This window comes from Zeus faber (genome assembly GCF_960531495.2).
Source record: "Zeus faber genome assembly, chromosome: 6".
NCBI classification, from domain to species: domain Eukaryota; kingdom Metazoa; phylum Chordata; class Actinopteri; order Zeiformes; family Zeidae; genus Zeus; species Zeus faber.
The window spans coordinates 33038391-33058282 of record NC_137201.1 but is presented as its reverse complement, the minus strand read 5'-3'; the positions used below and the strand labels follow the sequence as shown (position 1 = coordinate 33058282).

At 42.6% G+C, this 19892-nt stretch overlaps 1 protein-coding gene across 1 annotated transcript; it reads left to right on the top strand.

Moving 5' to 3' along the window:
- Positions 1-876: 876 nt before the first annotated feature.
- arih1 (ariadne ubiquitin-conjugating enzyme E2 binding protein homolog 1) lies at positions 877-17977 on the top strand. Its single transcript, XM_080001781.1, has 14 exons — positions 877-1283; positions 6299-6366; positions 6486-6633; positions 8587-8679; positions 8770-8825; positions 11201-11267; positions 11416-11522; positions 12091-12133; positions 12403-12474; positions 13035-13165; positions 13369-13426; positions 14405-14665; positions 15231-15343; positions 15680-17977. The coding sequence occupies exons 1-14, from the start codon at positions 981-983 to the stop codon at positions 15762-15764; spliced, it is 1605 nt and encodes a 534-aa protein (XP_079857907.1). The 5' UTR covers positions 877-980; the 3' UTR covers positions 15765-17977.
- The last annotated feature ends 1915 nt before the right edge of the window (positions 17978-19892 follow it).

The following is a 19892-nucleotide window of genomic DNA, read 5'->3' as shown; positions in this document are numbered from 1 at the left end:
AATAGAGTTATGTATATGGGATAGGCTATTTGTATAATAGAAAATAAAGATAAATAGACAAACAGACGGACAGATATATATAAATAGATAAACCGACAGCTGGATAGAAATAGACAGACAGACAGACAGACAGACAGACAGACAGATAGATAGATAGATAGATAGATAGATAGATAGATAGATAGATAGATAGATAGATAGATAGATAGATAGACAGACAGACAGACAGACAGACAGACAGACAGACAGACAGACAGACAGACAGACAGACAGATAGATTTCAAGATTTTATTTGTCACATACATATACATACTTTCATACATATATGCAATGAAATGTAATGATAGATAGATAGATAGACAGACAGACAGACAGACAGACAGACAGACAGACAGACAGACAGACAGATAGATTTCAAGATTTTATTTGTCACATACATATACATACTTTCATACATATATGCAATGAAATGTAATGATAGATAGATAGACAGACAGACAGACAGACAGATAGACAGACAGACAGACAGACAGATAGACAGACAGACAGACAGACAGACAGATAGACAGACAGGCAGATACTTTATAGTCCCCGGATGGAAGTTGTGGTTTTATAGTTTTAAACATGAAAACAAAAACCCTTTCAAAAGTAAAAAAAAAAAAAAAAGGATTAATAAAATACAAAAATACGTTCAATATTGAATAATATGTTTGAATATAAACACGGAACAGGGTCCAAACATTAAAAGTGTATTTTATTTAAACTGTTTTTGCAGCCTCCGTCTGACGTGGGGCTCGTCAGCCGGTGACGCTGCGGCTCTTTGTTGCTGCGCAGCGGCGGCTCTGTTGTTGTTTTCGCTGCGGGCGGACGGTTCCACGGCCCCGGACGGAGACGCACAAGCACCGCGAGGAGCTCCAGCGGCGGCGTTAACACCACATTTCCCCCCAGATAACGGTCGTCGGCTCGGGCTCGCTCCAGGAATGGACTCGGACGAGGGCTACAACTACGAGTTCGACGACGAGGAGGAGGAGGAGTGCAGCGAGGACAGTGGCGACGAGGAGCCCGAGGACGACACGCTGGAGCTGGGCGAGGTGGAGCTGCTCGACCCCGTGGTCGCGGGGAGCGAACGGGACGAGTGCGGCGAGACCGGCGGCGGCGGCGGCGGGGGAGGCGGCCACGGCCCGGGCCAGGAGGAGGAGGACTACCGCTTCGAGGTCCTGACCGCCGAGCAGATCCTGCAGCACATGGTGGAGTGCATCCGGGAGGTGAACGAGGTGATCCAGGTGCGTGTTCCGGGGGTTCTCGGGGTGCTGGACCCCCGCGGCGGGGCGCTAGCAATCCGCTAGCCGTATCCGGTTGGGTGCCGTCTACTTGCTGGACGTCGACTGTGTCAAAATGTCAAAATAGATTGTGGCTTTACGACACTTTTTCATTCATCGAGCCGATCAATTTGATTATATTTTCTGTGTTTTAAGAACAACAATCAATCGTGAAAAGAACGTGCCGAGTAACCACCATTTTAAGTTTGATACATTTAACCGAATCGCATGTACCAGGAAGTAGTCGATACCCCACGGAAAAAAAGAGCAACTTGAAATGTTAACTAAGCTAAAGGAAGCTAAGATAAGATAACGGCGATTAGCCAGCGAGCAAACAGCCCAGTGGGTCAGGCAACCGAGACAAACAGCGTTTAGTTGTGCGGTCCGGTTGCCCATGAACCACCGTATGATTTAGTGGATAATGTCGCTTTCTTGCCGCTGATGGGATGTTAACATCGGAGAGGCTCAGTCATCGAGCTAGGTGGCTAACGCTAGCGGGGGGCTACTTCCAGGTGCCCCCCCTCTCTTTTCGACCCGAACCACCACCTTGTTACGACTGGTTCGGTGAACGTGCTTGAAACCTTCCCCCGGTTCTTAACCCGCCTTGTCGCGTCTCGCTCCTGGGCAGCCCGCGGTGTTATGTGAACCGCTCTGGATCTGACCCCGTTTAGGCCTCGTCGGGAACACTGGAGGCTATCTGAACATTATCTAACAATCTGCCCCGGCCTCTTCATTCAGACAGACCCAGCAACACCTCCACACATGGCTATAACGGAATGTAACTCATCTATCGGATCAGATGGATTGATCGGTTGTAACATATATCTGATCGAATACGTCAGATGGGTATTGATTGAATAAACCATATGAATCAGATGCTAGCATGCACTCACTAGGAAGGAGTGGTACGTGGGCCTACTATAAATAGCTCCCAGGCCTAGCACTTGTCCAGGTTTTTGGAATACAACGGGACCATAACTGTCCAACACAGCAACCAATACACTGTGTTATTCACCGAACAACACCCAGAAGCTGAGTTTGTCACGCTAGGAAGTAGTGTTTGAAAAGGCAGCGGCTCCTCCAGAGACCTTCCCAAGTTGGGTCACTGGTGGGTAACATCATGCAGGGATGGCAAGTTTGGAAACACACTCAAACAGCGGATATTTCGGTTAAATTGCACATATGTATCTGCATTGACAACGTGGGACACCAAGTAAAATGCTTCTGGAAAGCATAAGATAAAACTTTATTAATCCCCATGGGGAAATTCAGGTAAATCAAAGAGCTGCAGGCTGAGTCAGGTAATGAGACAAAACATTAGTTTATGTGTGCTCTTACAACATTTTTAGTATTTCTAATTGATGATTTATTTGGATTTACTTGCGTTAGTGACTCTGTCTTGGGTCCTGGTAAAAGAAGGAATCGGGAGGTGACATGTCCTAGTTTTGAAATGAAACTCAAGTTGCATGGGCAGTAGTAGGATTTGGGTCTGTGTTGTTTTTGGCAACCATTTTCGGTTTCGGAGAGATCATCAGGAACACCTGTACACCTGCGTATTCAGGCAATTACTTAATTATCCAATGATGTGGCAGCAGTGCATGACATCATGCAGACACTGTACCGTCAACAGCTTCAGTCAATGTTCACGTCTGGGTTGGGTATTTCTTTTACTGATGATCTTCTGGTATTTTCACACACACCACGGTCTCTAGAGTTGGCTCAGAATGGTGCAACTGTTGATGAGAGCGGTCGCCGGTGAGCGGTCACACTGGTTGGAGCTGACAGGCTGCGGTCACTCAGACAACCGCTCTGTACAATGTGTTAAACAGAACCACATCCCAGAATGCACATCATGTGGAACCTTGAGGCGGATGGACTATAACGGCAGAACCACGTCAGGTTCCACTTCTGTCAGCCAAGAACAGGAGGCTGAGGCTGCAGTGGGCACAGGCTCACCAAAACTGGATGGTTGAAGACTGGAAAAACGTGGCCTGGTCTGATGAATCTCCATTTCTGATGAGTCACACTGACGTAGGGTCAGAATTTGGCGGCAACAGCATGAATCCCTGGACCCAACCTGCCTTGTGTCTCCATTCCAGGCTGGTGGTGGTGGTGGTCATGATGTGGGGAATGTTTTCTCGGCACACTTTGGGTTAATACAGATCAATCATGGTTTGAATGCCACAGCCTATTTGAGTTTTGTTGCTGAGCACGCGCATCCCTTCATGACAACAACTGACCATCTTCTAACGACTCCTTCCAGCATGATGGTGCACCGTGTCACAAAGCTACAGTCGTCTCAAACTGGTATCATGAACATGACAATGAGTTCAATGTTCTTCGGTGACCTTCCCAGTCACCGGATCTGAATCTAATAGAACACTGTTGGGGTGATAGAACTGGAGATTTGCAGCATGAGTGTGCAGCTGACAAATCTGCCTGAATTGCGTGATGCAATCATGTCAAAAACATGGAGCAGAATCTCAAAGGAATCCTTCTTGTGGAATCCATGCCAAGAAGAACTGGGGCTGTTTTGAGAGCAAAGGGAGGTCCCGCCCTATAGTTTTTCTAATAAAGTGCTCAGTGAGTGTATATCATAGACCGTTTTTTTTCTATAGAATAAGGAAAAGTGAAGTTAAAGACCCTGTTGAGTTTTTTGTGGTCAGTCTACACCCCTTTTCAGTTGACGGCACAGAAATTGCTTGTCAGGTATTTCACCTCTCTCTAGTCTACAGAAATTGGCCATGAGTCAAAAAAAATAGGCCTACTTATTCAAGCTAATATGGTCAATTCAAATGGGGTATTTGTTTCAGAGAAGTATAAGAGAATTTTGCCTAATACCACTAATCCTACACATGGCTCATTTGAAACCTCAGATTGTATACACAAGTGATTTTCCTGATTGACATGACTCATTGAAAATAAATTTTACAGTGCTCAGAATTAATGGTACCAAATAAATTATAAAATAAACAAACCTATAAATGAACATAGAAAGAAATGTCGTAAATAATTATGACATTTCTTGTTTTATATTGTATTCGGCACAGAAGAGAAAAAAACTAATGTTTTAGGCAGGAGCTTTCTTCAGTGCGTTGAATGCGCACCAAAGAATGAATGTGCTCCTGTAACATAAAACTGTAAATTACAAAGTTCCATTAATATGTTGTTTCCTGTGCCACCCACTCAAGGTTGAAACAGTCCAGTTAATTGATTATTTACCAAGTAAAGAGCGTCAAGCTAGTTTGGGAGTGTAGTCTCTAGAAAGTCTCAAATTAACATACGTTTAAACCCTGAACAATCGTTGTCAACCAATCATGGAATCATTATCAATGGAAACTACATAGTATTTCAGAGTGAAATTAGGTCTTGTGGGTGCAGAATAGGGAGCTTGAGTGAAAATTAAAAACAAAGGCTCGAAAAATATATGTTGTGATGAACGCAATTGACAGATCTCCAATGAATATCTAGATTTTCTAAATGTTGCACTGCTGGATGACCTGTCATCTACTTTTATTTCCCTGTTCAGCAGGTACCCTGTATGTGTGTCAGCGTTACACTAATGAACTTGTGGCAGTTAACAATTTTATTTGGAAGGCTCACCCAGACAAAGCATCCAAAACCATAAGATTTGGTCATCAAATCCAAATTGCAAAGTAATTTTATGTTTCAAAACGTGACAGCTAAAAACACATCCATTTTCATTTTAATTCATATATATTTATAAAGAAAACCCATGTTCTGCTTTTTGAATCTGAATTATTCAAATTAGAACATGGTTGACCATTAAGTCAAGATTCAAGAGGTTTATTCGTCACATACATATACATACTTTCATACATATATTCAGTGAGTCCGTCAAATAGCTGAGATCGAACTTTGGCGGAGCTTGTTTTTTTTAGTATCTGCCGGTGGTTAGAGTATGGCATTGAAAAATTGTAAAGTTTCCTCTTGTTGGAGTTATTCGAGTAAATGTAATCGTCGTTTTGCTCAGCTCGTGATAGTGTGGTGATGATGTTGGTCAGCCATTTTGACCGTTTTTTAATTTAGTCCTGAAAACACCTCATGTTGCCTTGGCTTGATTTTTATTTTATCGTCAAACTCGAACGCAAGATTCCAAGTACAACTGTGTAATTTCCGATCTTAATTGCATTTAAATGTACAAGAAAAAGTCACCAGATATGTTCCAAGATTGTACGCAGAGACAATGAATCAAGAATGTGCTTTTGACGGTGAGATGAAAGTCAAATGCAGTCTAAGCATCCGGTAATAAGCAAGATGTAAATGCTACGCTAACATATCATTCAAAATGGCCACCATCTGAATGTTTGTATCTGAATTAGCAGTCTCCATGGCAACATGACATTGTTCCTTCATCGTCTATTGCAATAATGGATGATTGTTTCTTGAGTAATGCAGTTTATTTTTTACTTTTTTTTTATTGACATCATTTCCATAAACCATTTATGCAAAGCAAGCACTTTGCTCCCCCAGGAGGCCTCGGCTTGGTCTCGCATGGTATCCATCTAATACTGTCACTGACTTACAGCTTTAATCTGTTCAACGGGACCGTTGTACAGTTTGAGTTTAACTCCTTTTCTTGTCCGAGTGTTAATAACCCTATTTTTGGCAAGCAAGTCTACCACATTATATATATATATATATATATTTTTTTTTTTTTAGATCAGTCAAAATTAATTTAACCTCGGTACGTTTTAACTAACAACTAAATGTCTGTGAGACTGGCCTTTTGAAAGTCAAAGTAGGTCACTGCAGGGTGCTTTTATTTTGTTGAAGGAGTGGATTTATAGCTCCACTCCTCCAGCCACACACCATTCCTGTTGCTATGAGAAGACAAGTTGTGTGGCTGTGCTAATTTGGTTATCCAGCAAGCTAAACGTGACTCAAGCACAGAAGAAGACCCACTGCTGCTGTGTGATCAGTTGTTCACGTATCAAAACTTCTCCTCTTCCTCTTAGAACCCTGCGACCATCACACGCATCCTGCTCAGTCACTTCAACTGGGATAAAGAGAAACTCATGGAAAGGTATGTATCTGCCTTAAATTCCTCATTCACTATTTGTTTGGGGAAAATAAAATATTTTCTTGATTTTTCACGTTATGGATTTTAAACTCTACTATTGATATCTTTCTTGAATCCTCTAGGTATTTTGACGGAAACCTGGACAAACTCTTTTCCGAGTGTCATGTCATCAACCCCAGTAAGAAATCTCGGACCCGTCCTCCCATCAACACCAGATCATCTGCGCAGGACATGCCGTGCCAGATCTGCTATCTAAACTACCACAACTCTGTGAGTTCCCCGGCACCAAATGTCTGTTATTGTAATTCACTTAAACGGGCTCGGGGCAGGTCATGATGGGAAGGCGTCCTGCTGAAGTTATACCGTCTGCATATCGCAGTCGCTAGAGGATTCTGGGTCCCCAACAAAATGACCGTGAAGTTTCTGTAGTCTGGAAAGAAGCTGAGCTGTACAGAAACAGAAAGCTGTGAAATGGGAAAACATATGAAGAAACAAACTTGAACTTGAAATATGACGTAGCAGAGGTGAGAAGAGATAAGATCTGAGCTTGAGTCACAAAATGTGTGAATGATGTAGATGATCTTATAATTTAATTTGAGCATTTCTTCAAACAGTGGCTTTCATATATATATATATATTTTTATATGTATATTTATATTTGCTCCCATTAAACATTTATGTGTGATTGGAAACATTCAGGAAGGAATCACGCTGATATGGCTTCTATTTCGAATGTCTTAGTATTAATGCAAAATGAGTAGAGCCAAACCTCATTAACACGATGTTTCAGTACTATTCTAGACCCGATCAGCTGCTGATTATGACCATTATATATACCAAAGCTTATTCACATAGATAAACAAGTGTCTGACAGAAATATCATATCGCTTTTGTTGGCTGAGTGTGCCACGGGGCATGTGATGTCAAGGGAGTCCACATGTTTCATTAATCCCACGTTGGTTTGTCATTGGCTCTTTTCTTAACAACAAAAAGTTTTGTGACTCCGGTCGCGCTTCATTAACTTGTCTGGCGTTGTGCATCAGGTATTGATAATGTTCGATTCCTCGTTACGTTGCTTTCTCAAAAGGAGGACTACCTTCCATAAATCTTTGTTGAATTTGGCGCACCTTTTGTGGTAATACAGACACTCCTCACTTAATGAGCTACCTGTTGAAAGACCATCTCGCCGACCACTCGGTGTTCTACGCTGTACGAGAACTTTGGTCGTGGAAAACGGCAGCGCGGCGACTCCCAAGTCAAGCATCTCCTCTCACTTTCTCAGTCTCGTTCCCGCAGTCAGTCAGTATTCACTAAACTAGCGTCTCCAAGACTACATAATTTGGCTTTAAAATTCCTCTATTCTCTTTTTAACAGGATACAGTATGCTACTGTATAAACATTTAAAAATATACTAAAAATGTTATGATGCAAAGGTGACATTAAAACAATATCTAAAGATGACACAAACCCACTACCAGAACAGTATGCTTGAAATATCTGTTAAAGCTTTAAAATTGGCTTAATGACCTGGTCGTAGGAACAGGGTTTGTACAGTCATTTCTGATGCTTGTATTCTAAAGACCAGTGATGTACGCACAGGGAAGCACAGATCACAGGCGTCCCAATGCGCACCATCACGGGTGTGATCTGCGCTCCGCTGTGCCTCTCTCTTTGTCCAGAGTGGCAAAAAGCCTAGAACCTGAGCTGGGGCGTCCATGTGCCTCCTTTTTCTCGTTTTTTTGTTTCTTGTTTTTTTGTTGTTTTTGAGCACCTGCCCCTTTTTAACGTCTCTGCATGGGCCTGTGGAGCGTGGGAGTGAGATCCGATCACCGGTGGTTACTTGTCAGCTCTGAGCAGAGAGGGGGAGAGCCTCTGCCCCCTCTCTCTCTCCCCGCTCCAGTTTCACAACACAGTAAACTGCACTTACACCGTTTCAATGCTCGTTTTTTTCCTGGCCGAATACATTATTATTATTTTTTTTTAATCTAGTGTTTAGTCAATCGCGATCAATGGAGTCGATTGCCGACAGACTGTTTTAATCGTAAATCTGCCCAAACAGAGTCTCGATCAAGTTGGCCCTGTTTCTCTATAAAAACTAAACAGTTCTCCGCTGATGCTGTTGCCTCCTGCTATTATCGTCTTAAATGTACTGGTGTACCAGAAGCCCATATGCATGCCACCATGTCCAGTCTATATTTACACAGAATGCTTTGCTCTTTGTAGTACTTCACCGGCCTGGAGTGTGGACACAAATTCTGCATGCAGTGCTGGGGAGATTACCTGACCACCAAAATCATCGAGGAAGGAATGGGCCAGGTATGTAGCACACACCAACATGCCGCAGGGCCATATGAGGCCTTCATGTGCTGTCGAGCTAATTCTGGGTTTTTTGTGTTATCTTTCCAGACTATTTCTTGTCCTGCTCATAGTTGTGACATTTTGGTTGATGACAACACAGTCATGTGAGTATCTGGTATTTCTTTGTTTTGTTATTGCCCTGAGTTTCAGCTTTTATGTAAACAGCATCTAAACCAGCTGATGTTTCTATCATTTTGTGTTCTGGATTAGAAGGTATGAATCCACCTGAAATGGTCTTGTTGGACCTGCTTTCTTTATGCATTATCCCTTCTAAAGCAAAATATAGATTCCAAACTTCTGCTTCTGCTTTAAAATACATCATAGTTCGTACCTGTGCATTTGTTTTATTGTTTGGAAGTACGTTTTGACTTGAGTTTCATAAAGAACCCTGGAAACGAATCTCCTGACCTTGTGTAGAGGTCGACTAATAGTCTTAACCTAGATCCTGATCTCAGCCACAACTAAGATGGTGGACACTGTTATCAGGTTAGAATGCACTGTGCACACAAACATGTATGCCTAACAAACCCAGAGAGGCATACAGATATAGAAAATAAATGATTTATCTTATGTTGATTGGCCTGAGGCATCATGCCATTGCTCTTTGTTTTGTATAATAATTATTTATTTTGGTTTCTGATGAACAAATGAATATAAGAAACTTATAATGAAATGTATTTTTCATACAAAGCTGCCCCACCTCCCCTTTAATCACCATCACATTGATGTAAAACAACAGTCATAATGCAGTGTTTCCCCTAGATCAGAGTTGTAGTAGCGAAGGTGAAGCACATGCAAAAAAATGTTTCGTGCGCATGCATACTATGTGCGGTGGCCCTTGCTCTAATTATTATTATAACTATTAATATTACAATAATAATAAGATTCAAGTGGTTATTTGTCACATACATACAGTCATACATATATCCAGATACATATATGACACTCGGTGATTATGCACAATTTGCTCTAAAAATACTAAAATGTGCGTAACCGACATGAGTTGCTCACTCAGGCGGTCGCAAGGGGCGGCGACCACAATCCCGATTCTGGGTTCTATTATAATATAATAGTATTAATTGTCTGTGTTGTAGTAAATATACATTTAAATCCTCCTAAATGAAACTTAACTCCAGTACTTACCTCACAGAGTAGAAGTCCTGGCATGTCACAAAGCTTCTATTTGACGTCCATTAAAGCTTCATCCTAAACCATTGCAATGTTGTAGAGCGCCTGTAGCCCAGAAGAGCACTATAATCTTCAACTTGCAAAATAATAGCTCGTTAGTGGCGTTAACTAAGAGGCGTCACATGGCATGGGTGGCAGGTCGATGTACACTTAAAAAGAAGTTGGAGTTTTGGACTAAAAAGACGTCTTCAAAATAAGACAAGAATAAGGACCCAAACACTGGGTCCATAGTGCCCATTCATCTCCTAAATCCACTTTGGTAGCCACCATGCCTCTTTTCTCCAAGAAATACATTAGTCTGTCATCTAGCATCCGTTCCATCAATGTACAGATATTTGAAGGCAAGGCAATAGTCCTGTAGTTGGTTGGCTTACTGGGATCCTTCCCAGGTTTCCTTATTGAGATAACTACCACTTCCTTCTAGCTCTCTGGGATTCTTCCTTCTTCCCACACTTTATACTTTATACTTTATTTATAATATCTACACCTTGTTCAGTCCCTTCATACTTAAATGTTTTGGCGTGATGTACCAGAGCTCATCTTTCCCTGGTACAGTGCTTCCCAGTTTTAGCCAGCGCCTCACTTAATAATAAACACGTATCCAAAATACTTCTGTGTCTTCATAAGCTTTTGGCAGTTAATACGCGTTACAGCCACCCGGTGTCCCAGTCTACTACACACCTGGAAGCACTGCATGTGCTACTGTGCGTTTACACCAACGCTAACGCTTAGCACCTGCTCGCACTACTCCCCCTCAGCCTGCGGCTTTTGGGTCTGTTTTGGGAGCTTCCGGTTATAACAGGCTTTCTGTTGACTGTCCACTTGCCGGCACCGTACCAACAGTGCGGCGCGCACAGCGATACTCAAGTGAAGTTGCAGGTTTTCCCTGTTGCCCTTCGGCGAATGATAATCCTGAATCCGTGATCAGCATTGCTTGCTTCATTGTGGACAACTACCCGGTGCTTGTTGTTATAATTGTTGTGCTGATGTTATCAGGTAAGCACAACGATTCTGGTTTATAAGATTTACTCATAGATGTGTGAATTGACAGAGCCCTCTCCTCTCGTAACAAAAAAAGGATATAATAATTATATATATTTCATCAGCACAGTTCTGCTGCTGCTGGGTGCATATAGGGGAAACACTAAAATGTGTGCCACATTACTTGGGATTCAGCAGGTTTGCTTGCATTTGTACTATGTTGACATTAGCAACACACTGCAGTGTGAGTGCAACGCAAACCCCTGATTTTATGGAAAATAAGCACATTCTTTTTTTACTTTCCCTCTAGGCGACTCATCACAGATTCCAAAGTGAAATTGAAGTACCAGCATTTAATTACCAATAGTTTTGTAGAGGTAAGCTGCTGCATTTCTTCCTTTTCCCCTTGGCCTGTTGTGCAAGTATGTTTATTTCCGTTACATGTGTAAAAAGGTTCTTTCGATCTATTATTAGTGTATTATTAGAGTATTAGCATGTAATTCTGCTGCTTGTGTCTGCTCATAGTGCAATCGACTGTTAAAGTGGTGTCCTGCACCAGACTGTCACCATGTCGTCAAAGTGCAGTACCCAGATGCCAAGCCTGTACGGTGCAAGTGTGGCCGTCAGTTCTGGTAAGAAAACAATACTGTGATACACTGTCTGCTGCATCAGGGCTGACACCTTGATGGTTTGCTCATAAAAAAATGCCCGGATACAAACGCAGCTTGTCGTAATTGCGTCGAATTCCTGCTTTAATTTTGGAACTTGTGAGTTTCATGTTGCGTCTGATTTTGTTCAGAACCACTGACTAAATTGTTTACTGAAATAACAAACGGACCCTACATCCTATATGATTCACGAGAGCCACCGAGTTGTTTCATGAGCCAGGCCCAGCCACTTCCAGCCTGTGGTACAGATGCCAGCGCCTCCCAGTGGCACGCTGCTCAGCCAGCCTCCTCTGGGCTGCCTGTTGGCAGGCCAAACATAATCCCTGTAATTAGAACGGGGCTATATTTTAATACAGATTACACAGTGACTACACAAGTCATTCACATTGTAATTTAGAGCAGCTCTCATGAACAGATAAATATTACACGATTGGAAGCTTTAATTTAAAGATGAAGAAATGGTAGTATTGAAGATTTTGTGAGATTTAAGTGTTTTTTTGTTTTTTTTTTCCTTAACCTCTTGTCATTGCAGCTTCAACTGTGGAGAGAACTGGCACGATCCTGTAAAGTGTAAGGTATGTTAGCAGGCTTCATACCAGCCTGTTATGTGTGGATAACACTCACACACACATCACACAGCGTGAGACGCTCCGTTCATGTTCCTGTTTAGGAAGCACGTTTTTATTTTAGTCTGCACATAGAGCCTCCCACATACTCTGCTGGAGGACGCCTGGCAGCAACAAAGCATTTCTGATGAGAGCATGACGAACCTGAACGCTGTCACACGACCAGAATATCTCACCAGCTTGTTCTGTGTTGTCTTTTTTTTTTTTTTTTTTTTAAGTGGTTGAGAAAGTGGATCAAGAAATGTGATGATGACAGTGAAACCTCAAACTGGATTGCAGCAAATACCAAGGTGGGTGGCAGCCCAGTGGGAGGAGGTGGAAATAATAAAGTGCCACTTCGTTGTAGATTTTGGATGTTTTTCTAGATTTAAGAAGCAATGTGCCTGCTTCAAGAAGTTAAACTCATTCAGCATTTGGAGGTGTCAGATTCTCAAGCTTAATTCTTAATTTAAACCCCAACAGACACAAGGATTAATGATGATGATAATTGCATGGAGTGGAATTGTGGGGGTCCAGTAAAGAGCGGGTGGAGAAGGGGTGGAGTAGTACAGATCCACATGGAGCAGCACATTTAAGGCCTGAGTCAATCTGTTTAGTGTCAATGGCTAGAAAGGCTTAATATTTGATTCATACATGTTTCTCACATTAAATCTATGTGAAAGGAGCCTCAGTGCAGCAGGTAAAAACAACCACACATCATTCAAATGGATTAACTTCAGTTTGGCGGAAAACACACGAGGGAAAATTCAGATGTTCAGAAGACACTAAAGTAAACCAGTTGAAGTGAATTTATTCACTTTAACTAGTGGTTGAACTAGTCTTTCACTATGCCCCCCCCTCCCCCCGACAGGAGTGTCCAAAATGCCATGTGACCATTGAAAAAGATGGCGGTTGCAATCACATGGTTTGTCGGAACCAAAACTGCAAAGCGGAGTTCTGTTGGGTGTGCCTGGGCCCCTGGGAGCCCCACGGCTCAGCCTGGTGAGTGAGGCCGACTGATCTGCAGCAGTTTATCTCGCACGGTTCTCACCTTCATATCCTGTCACGAAGCTGAGCACGTGCTGAGATTCATCACTGGACTGTGTGTGTGTGTGTGTGTGTGTGTGTGTGTGTGTGTGAGACCCTGGAGTCATGTCAGTTGGTCAGTTCCACTTCTTTTAATAATGGGAGGTTTTTCTTTTTAGGTACAACTGTAATCGCTACAATGAAGATGATGCCAAGGCAGCCAGAGATGCACAGGAGGTGACTTCAGATCTGTTTTTATAGTTATAGTTTTCCACATCTTAACCCCAAAAGATATTTTTAGTGTTTATTCACCTTGACCTGTGGAACTGGATCCATTTCCACGCGTTAGACTCTGGAGGTTTACAAACATATTTAAGTGCTACGTAGTATAATCCAGTTGAAGCATTGCGAGGGGTTTTCTCAGTCTGCATATTTCTGCTGATGCGTTTCTACAGTGTTCTAAAATGATCCCACTGGCCACATGATTGATCGATTCATTACAAGGAAATTCATTAATTAGGCCTCGCTCAGTTTGACGACAAAATCTGCTAAATCAATTTACAGATGAAGAATAACCACAATAAATGATGTTATTGATTTGTGTGTTATTAAACATATAGTATAAAATATTATATTCACACACAGTAAGAATATCATACATATCAACATACATTTAGCAGGTGGATTTCAAAACAGTTATGTCATTAACGTGAAGCTATTAACACTCAGATGTCAAATATGGTCTGAAGAATCACCCGAGCAGTCTGGAATGTTTTAAATGGAAAATGTTTAGGACTTAAATTGCTGCTGTTTTTCATCTTGCTGCCTGGTAGAGATCCATTCACACCTTGGATTCCTATACGGTAGACGTGGTTCTCAGCATGGGGTCCGGGGACCCTCAGGTGTCGTACAAGAGGTCGAGGGGGTCCCCAGCAAAACGGTTAAAGTTTAAATTTCTCCCATTATTTAATTTACAAACGGTCCGCAGCATTTAAGAATGTACAGTAATGACTGTTTTGATCCTAGTGTTACTGATGTCGTGTCTATATTCTAGTCATGGAGACCTTCTAATTATAGTAAAGACACTACATAAACTAAATCATCAAATGTGGTGTAATGTGTCTGGAACGGAGCGCGTCGTCCTGGTCCCAGTCTGTGCAGTCCTCCATCAGTCCAGCAGGGGGCAACGTTGTAACTGAAGTGTCCCCCCTGCAGCGTTCCCGGGCCGCCTTGCAGCGCTACCTGTTCTACTGCAACCGCTACATGAACCACATGCAGAGCCTGCGCTTCGAGCACAAGCTGTACGCTCAGGTGAAGCAGAAGATGGAGGAGATGCAGCAGCACAACATGTCCTGGATCGAGGTGCAGTTCCTGAAGAAGGCCGTGGACGTTCTCTGCCAGTGTCGATCAACCCTCATGTTCACCTACGTTTTCGCCTTCTACCTCAAGAAGAACAACCAGTCCATCATTTTTGAGGCAAGCGTCGAGCGTCTTGCATGGAATGTGACGCGTGACGTCAGTTGGTGCACAACATGTTGGAAGTGACTGGAACTGCTTTGTTTCAATTTTAAGAGGCACATGACCTTTTAAGGATGGCTAGTGAAGGTTCTCCTTTGTTGGATACCATGTTTTTGGCAAATTGAGTTTTAGCCTCTGTGCTAGTCCACACACACACTTGACATGGATGATGAGTTTCCTGATGGCTCCTGTTCTTATTGTATGTAATGTGTGTATTTGTTAATAGCATTTGAAAAGCTGGGAGCACCATTGCTTTAACCTGGAATTAAATACAAAATGAAGTACCTCGCAATAAGTTACCGAAGTTGTCAGCGGGACGAGGTGATAATTCAAAGTTTGCTTTCTCGCCATATTGTTCGAATTTACCAGCCCCCAAAAATAGGACCAACAAATAAGTCTGATACGTCAACTGCAAACTAAAAGTAAGATTTTAGTTTGAGCAGGAGAGAGATGTATTTCAAGTCCAAAAGAGACCTGGCTGAAGTCTAATTTGTTGAACGTACGTTCCTGTATGTGTACCCAGAACAACCAGGCCGACCTGGAAAACGCTACTGAGGTCCTCTCCGGCTACTTGGAGCGAGACATCTCCCAGGACTCGCTGCAGGACATCAAGCAGAAGGTCCAAGATAAGTACAGGTTGGTCACTGAAGCCCCGCCACCAGAACAGCTTCAACTCAAACATCAGCTCAAGTCGAGTGATTGAGTCCGTGGGGCCTTAATTTGACCATAAACATTTAGTCTGATTTTATTTATCCATATTTATTTGTTGTTTTGTCACAAGTTCTTAAACTATTGAAATTAGTTCTCTGATACGTCACCGGATGATCTATCCAAGAATCCTTTGGATCTTGTTAAAATGCATTTTGCTTGTCGAAAGGTATTTTTTTTTTAGAGTGTTAAATTGAATTTGGATGTCTCGCGAAAAATTGGTCAACGTGTGGAGCTCCCACTGACGCCGCTCTCCCTGTGCAGATACTGTGAGAGCCGACGGAGAGTGCTGCTGCAGCACGTGCACGAGGGCTACGAGAAAGACCTGTGGGAGTACATCGAGGACTGAGCCACGCCCCGCTCACGCTACAGACTCTGGGGCGTCTCGACGGACGCAGCGCGGACGCAGCGCCGCCCCCGAACGGCGCCGAGCGGCCGGGATGTGTTTAACAAAACCTTCAAAAGCAAAATTATATTTAAATAAAAAGGTAGTTATTAAAAAAAAAACAACAAAAACAACAACAACCAGATTAAGTGTATTACAGTATTGTTAGCGCCGGAGTGGAGTCTGAGAACGCAGAAGAAGAAACATCCTCTCCCCTGAACTCCTCCGTCTCTCGTCATTCATTTCTGATTTAGAATTTTTTTTTTTTGACTTTCTTCTGTTTGTGTTTTTGTTTTTACATTTTTATTTTATTTTGATTTTTTTCATTAGTGTGAAACAGTTTTCACTGCAGCTTTAATTGTCCCGGCCATGAGATCCCTGTCTGAGTCGCTGAATGTTAAGTGGCGGATGCAAATGGACAAAGACTTTTTCTTTCTTTTTTTGGTTTGTTTTTTGGGGGTGGGGGGAGTTAGGGGGGGGAACTAAACAAAGAGCAACAAAGTGAGTTGTATTTTTTTCAATTTGTAAATAATCCATATGCATGGAAGTTTAAAGAGCAAGAGTGGCACGTGTTTGCATAATTTTAAAATTAAGAAATTATTATTCGTTGACCAATATTAAAAAAAGGTGTATATTTGCTGTAGGTTGAGTCTCTCCACCCCCCCACCCCACCCACCCCACCCCAAAACCATCCGAAACCCCCGTCAGCTCCAGCCGGTCGGACGTCTCGCTCGGTTGGAGCCGGACGGGGACGCCGGGTTCCAGGGCCCCGTGTGTGCGCACAGCGGGTTCAGAGAAGCCAACAGCGAAAGGAACGCGTCGAGTAAAACTCCGGGCCGTGGTGGAACTCACTGGGCGTGTCCCTCCGTGCTGAGCCCCGCCCCCTCCTTTTTTAAGAGATGTTTAATATTAAATACAGTACTAATTATTTACAAGAGCCAAACTGAGTGACATTCACTCTTTTTTGTTTTGTTTTGTCTTTGTCTGTTTTCTCCCGACGTGGCTTGGAGTCGCCTTCTTTAAGCCCAGTTTGCACCTTGGGGATGGGATGAGGAGGAAGGAATGTATGGACCTGTGTGGACTCTGCTCTAACCCCGGCAGACACAGGAGGGCCCTACAATTATTTTATAACGCTCTTATGCTTTTGCATCTGAGGCCGCGGTTTTCTTTTCGCACATACGTCGAAGGTTCTGACTTTGGCGGTGAGGCGTCGGCGCCGGTCCTGCAGGTGTCGCGTTGTTCTTTCTGTGTGCTGGTTGCTCCGGATGTCAAGCTCTCCGCTTGTAAATGCTCGCATTATGTCCGTCGGTCTGTACGAGACTCCGGGGGAGGACATGAATATACTGCTACTAGTGCAAGTCAGAAGATAAAACAATGTGTCTGACGTTTTTCAAACACATCCTTTTGCCCCATTTTCAGATTTTGGGGAACTCCCAAATGCTTATGTGTTTAACAAACTATTATTTTACCCTAGCAAAATACAAAAAAAATGTATTGTTTATTTGAATAAATGTCATGAGAAATCTTATTATTGGGAGTACTGTGTGAGTCATTAGAATAGGTTTGGCCTCAGTCATGAGTTACCCAAATGTCCATATAATGCATCTCTGCACAGTGTGTTTTATTTGTTTCCGATGCAGTGTGTTCTACAGACTGGCAGAGCGCTGCGCCCGTCTTCCAGAATGAGGGGAAATAATGATTCAACTAACTTGTGTGGTTTGTTTTTTGTTTTTTTTGTTTGTCAACCTGCCCATGTCAAGCTTTTTGCACCAATTTGACTCAGACTGTCTAAGGGCAACGCGTGGTTGTGTGATGTAATTTTTCAGTTTATTTTATAACTGGGTCTTGTTCATAAAAAAACAAACAAAATGGATAATGATGAACTGGGACAATTTTTTTCTGCACCGTCTCACAGGTACAGAACACCAGCTTCAGCTGTGACCATGAGCAAGGCACTCTCTCCCGCTCTCGTGTCTGGTCGTGGTTCTCAAGCGTTTCGACTTAACATCTTAGCTCATACAAGCAAATGCGTTCATCTAACTGAGACATCAACTTTTAATACTTTTCTACATGAAGTTTTCCTTTCTGCTTCATTTATCATTTACATAGTGGAAAATGTGGGGGGGAAAGTAGTTGTCTGTTTTGGAGAAATATTAAAGTGCAAAATATTGCAAATATCCCTTTGGCATGGGTGATTGTTTAATGATGTGCACAGAATACACCTGTTTGGACATGGACCTGTACATTATTGCTTTGTGAGATTAAAGGGCCAATCCGTAATTAGAGAAACAGCCACCTGCAGGTGTACCCAATCAGTGGAGAGCAACCAAAACATTAGTTTGTATAATATTTTAATTTATGACTTACGTTTTGCTCCCAGACTGGTTTATGGGGTAGGGCTCGGCTCTGCCTGACAAACTGTCATGATTGTGTGTCCACAACTGGGCCGAACAAACACTACAAATATCTTAAACCTTGATGACAAAAAGTGCGGATCTCAATGCAACAATAACATTCACGTCATCAAATGAGGGTGAGTTTATATTTGTGGAAAAAAAAAATACTAAAAATGTATAGAAAACATTTTTGAAAAATAATCAGACCGCCTCCAATTCCTCCAATTAATTAATAAAAAAATATATCATGTTTATCATTATTTACATTTTTCAATCGTGAAAATGTGTGGGAAAAACTGTTAATAAAAAAAGTTGCCACATCCGTATGTATTTTTGTCCCAATCCTTATTTGTATTTTAAAAAAAATGATATATTTATATACGTAATTTATTATTTTATTTTTTTTAAAGGTACTGTAGTGACCAAGAGGGTCCAGACCTGGGCCACTAAAAAGTCTGGATCTCTGGCCAACACTTCAATCGGTTCTGGTCTCAAAAAACTTGGAAGATAAACGCAGGAACCAGTAGAGTCTGATGCCAAAGGGTTTAATGTGTATCTGCAAATCAAGGACAGCAATAAACAGTGAGTGGGCTCCAGAGCCCGAATGACTAACTGCACTAACCTATTTATATACCCAAGATGTTTTCTGTTTTTGGTACCTGCCCCGCCCCTCTCGGTGCAGGGAACCAGTCACAGTCTTTCGGGTGCACCTATTTTTCCAGGGAATCCTTAGAATGAGCCATTTTTATCTACATTTTTATCTACACGCGGGTACGCTTCACGGAGGCCGCCAGACACTCTGGTGAGAAAGGCGAGGCAGCGTCTTTACCACCTCAGGCAGCTGAGGAAATTCCGGGTCTCGGTGAGGATCCTCAAGTCCTTCTACTCTGTAGCAGTGGAGAGCATCCTGACAGGCAACATCACTGCCTGGTTTGGGAACTGTACTGCTCTCGGCCCTGCAGAGGGTGCTGCGTTCAGCCAAACGTACCACTGAAACTACACTCCCCTCCCTGCAGGACTTATGCACAAGGGGGTGTAGTAGCAGAGCCCGTAAGATCATGAAGGATCTTCACCACCCCAACAAGGGACTGTTCCAGCTGCTGTGGTCGGGTAAGCACCTCCGCAGCCACACAGCGAGAACAGAGAGACTGAGACAGAGTTTTTTCCCGCACGCCATAAGAACTGTCAATGCTGACCTCACCAGGGGTCCTCACTGAGACGCACACATAGGCTCCACTACCTCACTGGACTGTATGTAGAATACTGTACCGCATACTGTGTCACTGTTCTGGGTTGTTCGGTGATGCCGTATTGCTGCGTACTGTTGTATACTGTGCTGTATACCTCACAGACACAACCTCACTTTATTCACATGCCACTTTAATGCACATATCTGTATATACATAAATAGTCTATCCCATATATGGGATATATAATTTATCTATTCTGTACCGCCACCCTGCATTACCCTTGAGTTCTTATTTTATTTTATTCTATAGTATTCGACTTACTGCAATACATTTTAGGAATCAGTTAGTTGGTCAAGTAGAAATTCTTAGGTAGCTACCTCAGTCTAGGACATACTGTGTGTTATCACCGGGTGCGTTGCATTGACATTTCACTGCATATATGTATGAAAGTATGTTTATGTATGTGACCAATAAACCCCTTGAATCTCATGTTGCACCGCCATGGG

Excerpts from the sequence above, each read along its gene's own strand:
- arih1 (XM_080001781.1), top strand. The coding sequence starts at position 981 with ATGGACTCGGACGAGGGCTACAACTACGAGTTCGACGACGAGGAGGAG. Across the intron at positions 8,826-11,200 it reads GTTGATGACAACACAGTCAT|GCGACTCATCACAGATTCCA; the intron begins GTGAGTATCTGG and ends CTTTCCCTCTAG. Across the intron at positions 13,166-13,368 it reads GAGCCCCACGGCTCAGCCTG|GTACAACTGTAATCGCTACA; the intron begins GTGAGTGAGGCC and ends TTTTCTTTTTAG.